This window comes from Papaver somniferum, chromosome 5 (assembly GCF_003573695.1).
Source record: "Papaver somniferum cultivar HN1 chromosome 5, ASM357369v1, whole genome shotgun sequence".
NCBI lineage: Eukaryota > Viridiplantae > Streptophyta > Magnoliopsida > Ranunculales > Papaveraceae > Papaver > Papaver somniferum.
Window position 1 is genome coordinate 201,383,663 of NC_039362.1, and position 8,844 is coordinate 201,392,506.

At 36.0% G+C, this 8,844-nt stretch overlaps 1 protein-coding gene across 1 annotated transcript; it reads right to left on the reverse strand.

The window, feature by feature from the left end:
- Positions 1-7,318: 7,318 nt before the first annotated feature.
- On the reverse strand, positions 7,319-7,882 carry LOC113280575 (ubiquitin domain-containing protein 7SL RNA1-like). Its single transcript, XM_026529185.1, has one exon. The coding sequence runs from the start codon at positions 7,880-7,882 to the stop codon at positions 7,319-7,321; it is 564 nt and encodes a 187-aa protein (XP_026384970.1).
- Between the last annotated feature and the right edge of the window lie 962 nt (positions 7,883-8,844).

Below are 8,844 nucleotides of genomic sequence, written 5' to 3' on the forward strand. Positions count from 1 at the left end.
CCTATAAATATCCGTTCAAGTTGTAAAGATGAGGGAGATCTTTTTTGAGTAAGAAACAAGTAAACAGGAGAGAGAAAGTCTAGAACTGAGATCATTCTTGATTTCTTTATCTTTTCTTGTAAAAATATTCAAAGATTGTTCAATAAAATAAAGAGTGTAAACCTAAAATGAGTTGATTAATAATAAAATCATACAGGGGGTGTAGTGTAGGATTTCCTGCAACTACACCAGTTTCAGTTTTGGACGAGATGGAAAAGATAATGCACAATTTCCTTTGGAGTTCTTCCACGGCCACAAGGAAAAGGAGTTGGGTTGCATGGGCTAAGACATCGTTTCCTAAGTCTTGGGGGTACTGGTATTAAAAATTTGAATTTGGTAAATAGATATTTGCATTGCAAATGGATTTGGAGGTATGCGAAGTAAAAAGATGTACTCTGGAGGAAAATTCCTCATGTAATTTGGAGGTTAGTTTCATTCTTTCTTTCCTAATTTTAGAAGTAAGCCAAATTCGTCATAGTCTTTGCACTGACATTTTAAAATCCAGAGATCATATGAAAATACATACTAGGCTGGTTATCAATAATGTGAGGATTATTCACTTCTTGAATGATAAGTGGATAGTAAATAACTCCCTGAAAATGAGTTTTCTTCTTATCTACAATATTTCTAGAACCAAAAAGTTTTCGGTTTCAGATATAATATCACCTTGGGTTTTCAGTCCAGAAGAAGTTTGAATGAACCCTGTGGCTCTTTTACTTTATCTTTTGGGAGATGATGACGGGAAATCAGAATTTGGTGATATTTTCCCCATGGAAGATTGCTACCCATCTCTTGATGTGGATAGATTCTGGTTTTCCCTCACAAACAAGTCTGGAATCCAAAAGTGTCCTTGAAAGTCTCATTCCTAGTATGGTCTCTTTGCTATAACGGGGCTCCAACTTTGGATTATTTATTGAGAGCCAGTAAGCTGGTGAACTCTAGTGCTTGCATGTGGTGCTCTTCTTCTCCACAAACTAACCACCATTCGTTTCTTACGTGTAAAGCTCTTTACACGTTGAAAATTTGACATTATTTTCTAGATATCAAATGAGTGTTTGCGGAGTCAGTTAAGTCCAATATCTGGGAATGGTCTTAAGAAACAAGAACATGATCAAGAATATTTAGGAACTATTACCTTTCGCAATCTGGTGGATAATTTGGAATAAAAACAATAAAAAATGCTTCAATCAATTTATTATTTCTGTCAGATATACGTTGATTAATTGGGGTAGGAATACTAAGATATTTGATGACTTAGTCTCTAGAATCTAGATACGTTGGTCTGTAATTGAGTTGATGTAGTGAGTGGCAGATAATTATCTATCTCATGATTCGAATCATCATTTGAGGCATACCCAAAAATTTTAGGGCATACATATGGATGACCCTAACCAGTGTGGGGGTGACAAGGGGTGTCTAATGAGTGGTTAAGTTACTTAAATACCCTTGATTAATTAATTTTTAATATTATTTTTTTTTAATTTATGTTTTTTTAAAAGATTTTTAATTTTTTTTCCTTATTGTATGGAATTTTTTTTTACGCCAATTACAGAGCAAAGTTCGGTTAACAATAACATCAAATTATCAGCCGAACTTCTCATTTTTTTCATCCTGAAAGTGTCGAGAACCGACTGATAATTAAACACGAAGATATTAGCCGAACTTCACTTTATGAGGAATAATATTAATTTCGGATGTCATATATTTTTTATCGAATCTGCCGAACCTAGATATGTTTTCACAAAACACAAGTTCGACTGACATATTATCAGCCGACCCTACGTATGTTTTGAAAAAACTTAAGTTCGGCGTATCACTTGTCAGCCGAACTTAGGTTCGTAAATAAAAAAAATTAACAAAAAAAAAAATCAAAAAAAAGTTAGAAATTAGATTTTTAAAAAAATAAAAAATATTTTTTTAAGAAATTTTTTTTATTTAATTTTAAAAATAATTAAAAAATATAAATAATAAGGGCATTTTTGCCATTATGAAAAATGACTAGATAAGGGGCACTATTTAAAATCCCGGTTTTGTCCCATTCTATATGCCCCAAGTGATGGTTCCATGATTCTCATCGATTTTGTTGGAAGGAAACATTCCGAGACAGGTTTCGCTCACATCTTTTGGCCTTGTTTTTGGACAAAAATCAGAAATCAGCCTTTAACTTTGTGAACAATCAAAATTAGTGTCCTATATAATCCAAATAATTGCGATGACAATGGAAGAAGTTAAAAAAAAATAATAATAAGAAAAAATTGCATTGTAACAAAGATATCCCTAGTACAATGTTTTCAATTTTTCATGCAGGGTTGCACAACTAGTAACCCCAAAAGAACCAAATTCCGTAAACAAAGACGTGGAGGAAGAATGAAGAGAATATACCGAGGCAATCATATTAGTTTGGCTAGATATGCTCTTCAAGCACTTGAATCCGCTTGGATTTACATTTAGAAAAATCGGGGGACGAGCAATGACTAGGGCTGCACATTAACCGCACCGAACCGATGATCCAATGGTCGGTCACGGTTTTCATTTTAATAACCGTTAGATTTACGGTTCGGTGAACGGTTCCACTCATAACCGCACCGAACAACCGATTAGTATGGACCGTCGATTAGTTTTGATCCTGATTAATACTAGCCGTCTAGATTAAAGCCTCCACCATATTTATTCTGGCAACCCTAATCTCTTCATCATTTTCTCTTCTTCGTTTCTCTTTCTCTTCCTCTCCCTCTTCATTTTCTCTTCAGCCTTCACCTGAATCACCTCAGTCGCCTCCACCACCAGTAGACAGCATACCACCACCACCTCTATCAAGAGCACCACCACCTCTATGGCTCTATCTAGTAAGTAAATAGGTCACGGGTTTCGATTGATTTGTTTGTTTTTCAATTTCTAGGGTTTTTTTTTTTAATTATTCTTCTGTTAGGACTTAGGGTTTCTTTTATCGAAATCGTTTGCTTGTTGTTTTGTGTTTATCAATCAATTTCTTTTGTCAAATCTTATTTTTCTGATTACAGTCATGGGTTTTTTATTTTAGGTTTTGGTTGAGTTAAGGGGAGGAACTCAAGGAAGGAGTCTGAAAGATTTCTTAAGGAAGGAGTCTGATTACAGGTAACCTATCTCTCTTGTTCTGATTTGTTTGGTTTCATTTCGATTTTGTTGAATCAATTGTATATGTATACATGGATCCGTTATTGCTTTGACTAAATTTGTGTGAATATCAATCCGTATTACAGATTTAGATCTTATTTGAATTGGATTGTGTTGAATCTTTGTTTTATCCTTGGGTAGATGTTTTGTTAATTTTGTTCTATTAATACGTATTGAAAAACATGAACTGTGCTGATTTTGTAGTTGTTGATGATAATTTAATAGATTTATGAATAACATAATGAACTTGATTATGTGTTTTGTTAATTCTTTCATCATCTAGCAATTCTAGATGATTGATAATGAAATCAGAATTTATTGATACAATCTAGGTAGACCTGATAATCATTTTGATTTATGATCTGTGACTTTTTGAATTTGGGTATAACTCCATTAAACCCTTACTAGGGGAGTTTCTAGCTCTAAGTGGAGTGTATCTTAGGAGTTTGGATAACTGTTTAGGTTTATTTAAAGCCTACCCTGTGCCACAACTTTATTTTTGTTTTCAAGTTTTACATAGAAAATTCCTTAGAGCATATGAACTGCTTTATTTAGTTCATATGCTCTAAGGGTTTAATTTTTGCTTAAGATTTTGCTTGTGTAATAAAAGTGATAGCAAATGACTATCACTTTTATTCTCTCCTATTACATCCAAGGTTTGTTTTTGGTTCATTCTTCTAGTTGACATCTATCTATAATCTTAAGCAGTGACACAGGACCAGCATAGAACTGTTTTGTTTGCTTCTAATTAAAATTGAGTTAGATGGCAGGCAATGTCACTCACATGAAGTGCAGTTTCATTATCAAGTTCAGAATCAGAACTAACTTGCTTGTTTTAAGAAATATGTGTGCTTGTATTAAGAAGTAAGAACTAACTTGTGTACCTTTGGCAGGGCAATGATTGGATCAAGTTCAGCTTCATTATCAAGCTGCAAGATGGCAAATGCATCTCCCTTTCCATCCACTGCAGCTGGTTCTACTGATGTGACATTATCTATAACACCTCAAGTTGATGCTACTCAAGAAACACAAGCTACACAGCAGGCTACACCTACACAGAACCCTGCACCTGAAGTTGTACCTAAGAAGAAGGGGAAAACTAGATCAAAAGTTTGGAATGACTTTACAAGGATCAGCGAAGAAAAAGCACAGTGTAAGCATTGTCACAAGAAATTGCAAGCACATAGTAGAGGAAATGGAACTTCCAGCATGAAGACACATTTAGCCACATGTCCATAGAATCCCAACAAGAAGCTCAAGGGACAAAAGAGTTTGGTGTTTCCACCACCAAGGCCTGGACAGTCATCACAGCTGGTTGCTGTAAGTTATGACAAGGATATGTGTAAAAGAAGATTGACTGAGTTTGTCGTCATAGATGAACTGCCATTTAGAATTGTAGAAGGAGAAGGGTTTAGAAGATATAGTGAACAACTTGAACCTAGATTCAAGGTGCCAAGCAGGATGACCATTTACAGAGATCTTTTAATTATGTACAAAGATGAGAAAGAGAAGTTGAAGAAATACTTCAAAGAAAGTAAACAAAGAGTCTCTCTTATAACTGATACATGGACCTCTCCAAACAACTTCAATTATATGTGTGTGACAGTGCACTTTATTGATATCCATTGGAAACTTCAAAAGAGGATCATCCTGTTTTGCTTGATCAAGGGTCATACTGGAGAGGAGATTGGGAAAATGCTTGAGAAATGTTTGCTGGATTGAGGTCTAGAAGATCTTTTTGGTGTGACTTTGGACAATGTCAGTGCAAATACTGTCGCAATTGAGTATCTTCAAACCAGTGTCATCAATTGGACAGGAGCAGTAGTGAGAGCTCAATACATGCAGGTATGATTACTTTTCTTAGCTCTATTGCTATGTTTATTCTATACTTCTTTGTGCTTGTTACTGATTTTTGATGATATTTCCTTGTTCCATTCTTATCAGGTAAGGTGTGCTGCGCATGTTCTTGCACTTGTTGTCAAAGATGCTGTGTTGTTGTATCACAAGTCAGTTGGAAGGATCAGATCAGTTATCAAGTTTGTTACCGGTTCTCCCTCTAGGTTGGCCAAATTCAAAGAATGTGCTGCTATCGAGAAGATTGATTGTAAGAAGATGGTTTTCCTTGATGTGAAGACCAGGTGGAATGCTACGTATCTGATGCTTGAATCTGCCATTCCATATGAAAAGGTATTTAAGAGGTTAGAAAGGCAGGACAAGAGCTTTCGTTCTAAGTATATTTTCAAAGAATCTGAAAGTGAAGATTTACCTAATACCGATGATGATACTGTTGTAATTGATAATGAAGATTATTATCTTAGTTCATCTAGTGAATCTGAATGTGAGGTAGATGTATCTAGAAAGAATAATATTAAGAAAAAGAACAAGCCCCGTCATCATGCTCCCTATGCTGCAGACTGGTCATATGCTAGGTGTCTTGTTAAGTGTTTAAAAATATTCTTTGATGTTACTGTTAAGTTCTCGGCTTCAGTTCAGGTTACTTCACATGAATTTCTATGGCAGTTGGCATTGATCCATGAACAGTTGGTTCGTCTTAGAGCTATAGGAAACCGAGATCCTCATATTTCTAGGATGGCAGAAATAATGTTTCGGAAGTATAACGCATATTGGGGGGATTATGAAGATATGAACTCTGTTATATATTTTGCTAAGTTGCTTGATCCTCGGGAGAAAGAATCTGGTTTGAAATTTGATATGGAATGTTTGTATGAGCAAGATGATTTCAGGGTTACAACTGTTTTGAAGGCTGTGAAACAAGATATGGGAAGACTTTATGATGAGTACACCAGCATGTATTCAAATTCCAATGCAGAGGAAGGTGAAATCATTACTTACTATTGATCATCATTAGTTCATTACTTAATATTGCTTATCTGCTTTTTATCATTACTTACTATTGATTTTTCTGATGTCTTAGGTATTGGGTCAACAGCTGCTGCTGGTGTTGATGACATGGTTGTTTCTGTGCAAGAAGAGAACATTGAGGATATGTTTGAATCAAGGAAGAAAAGGCGAAGAATGGATGTTCATAGTACTCATCCAAAGTCATAACTTGAAAGGTATTTGCTTGATGACTGTGAAGCGTCTACCAGGGAGTTTGATATTCTGGCATGGTGGCAGGCTAATAGTACCAAGTACAAGGTGCTATCACTTATGGCGAAGGATATTTTGGCAATACCAGTGTCTTCTGTTGCATCAGAATCTGCATTCAGTACCGGAAAGCGCATTCTTACCCCATGGAGAAGCTCGCTATCTGCCAGGACAGTTGAAGCACTTCTCTGTACGCAAAGCTGGTTGCAGAAACCTATCTCTCTTGATTTTTTGTGTGACTATGTACCAGATGACAATTCCAACATTGAAGATGGTAATAGAATCTCTTCTCTTTTGACTTGAAATTTGAATGAATGTTATCTTCTTTTATCTGTTAGTTTTTATACCTTTTATCATTGGACTTCATTGAATATATTTGAATATTTCTTCTTTGCATTCTTGTTGCAGACATTTTGGGAAAGGATGAAGATTAAGGGGATGATTGGCTTGAGAGATGGATGGACTGCAATCTTTTACTGGTCTGCTACTTGAGAAATGAAGATCAAATGGATGACTCTTTTTCTTTTACTGGCAACTCTTTATGCAACTTTGGTTTCATCAGACTTTTTGGTTAATCTTTAGACTTAAGACTTTGGTCAATTTGTTTGTGAACTTCAACTCTGTTTTTATTCTCTAGACTATGGTTATCTTGTCAAGACTTAAGTATGGAATGTAGACATGTAGGATCAGTTTATTAAAAATTCAGAATGTATTTATGTACAGGTGCAGGGTATAGGTGAAAACCGAACCGAACCGTAACCGAATAGTATCGGTGCGGTTAAAAACCGAACCGAATACTAAACAGTTCGGCTACAGTTTTAATTGTGATAACCGCACCGAACACAATTAGGTGAACTGTTTTAGCTATGACCGCACCGAACCGAACCATGTGCAGGCCTAGCAATGACACAATATGCGGTGGAAAATATTGGATATGTACATTCAGGGTTAGCCAGACTTGGGGCCTGGAATTTCGAAAAATAAAAGCGAATTCACTAGTGTAAACGTTTTAGTTCAATTAAAACTTCAAAGATTTGATAATTACATTCACTTGATGATCACGGCAAATACTGTTATTACCTCTAGAATATGGCACCAATCCATAATGACTCAACGTTTTATTATCATCACCTAACGCCGCACCTGAACTCAGTACGAGTCGAATAATCGGAAGTGCTTCGTATTCACGAATCTTGGCTCTCAGACATCCTACTGTGTCACTTGGCTCCATCTCAAGCTTAAACTTTCTCTTCGTCAGTTCAACTTTTATAAGCAACCGAATCATAGTTCTTGACGAACAAGCTGTATAATTGTTGTCATCTTCATCTTCATTATCGCTGTCCCGAGTTTTGTGTCCAGGATTAATATCCTGCAGCAGAAGCGTAGTTCCTTGGATAACGTTATAAAATTCGGTATCGCGGTCGTCTCTTAAGCCACGGCCATTGGAATCGTATAGTTTCTGTCTGAAGATTGGTATGCCTAAATATTTTCGGATCTTTTTCTTGATTTCTAGTATGGTATCAAAATACCATAATTCAAGGGGGAATGATTTCCCATCTGAGAATCTGATGCGCACATCCATCTCTTTTCCGGCTGTTGCAATCTAACAAGTGCAGCTTGTTTGTCTCCCGCTCTTGCAATCTCCTTCGTACATTCATCTCTCGTCCGCTTTATATAAGGCACTGGCCTTGAGGTATCCTCTCAGATTAGGAAACCGAAAGCAAGTAGTTTTCTATAAAAAAAAAAAATCTTATTTTTCCTGTTTTATCCTTTGACAAAAGGGTCATTACAGATAAAAGGGTAATTATACTAATCTATGCTACTAAATATTAAAGCAACAGGTTTTGTTTGGAGTGTTTTTACTAAATATCTCTCTCCGGATAGAGAAAAACTAAAAGTGAAAACTACAGTCACACTTATTTTTCAGATTTCTCCCACTGTCAAACCCACGCTCAAAATATTACAGGCGCGCACCCATTCTGGTTGACAAAATTATGTACAGGCCCATAATTTTGAGAAATTGTGTTTTCGTTTTTCTTCTTTCCAAACCAACTTAAAAACTCTGAAATCACCCGATTCATATCTCAAAGAAATGCAGGTTGTCAAGTTATTATAGATCTGAGACAGATCTTCGCCTTCAACTGGATTTGGCCTTCGATTTTTCTTTTTGAGGTTTAGTTAGATTTTAATTTCGCAATTATGCTTACTAGGTTTCGATCTGTGCTTTGAGGAGAGACACGAACAGATATAAATAGAGGCTGAGTTTTGTGCGGAGATTTGAGAGACCGAACAGAAATTCAGTCTCAAACTGAAATGGATTTTTCATTACTTTCTCTCGAGACCAGGCGTCTCCAACAAAAACAGATCATAAGAGGTTCATCCATGGCGTCGATTGCTAGTACAAGAGAAGAATCAATTGGCAGCAGCGAAGCTAGGTTCTAAAACAGATATAATTGGGAGTTGTTGGAATTTTCATTAAAATACAAGCACATGAGAATGTAAAGAAATAGAAAGAGACAGTGACAGTGACAGTGACACAAAGCA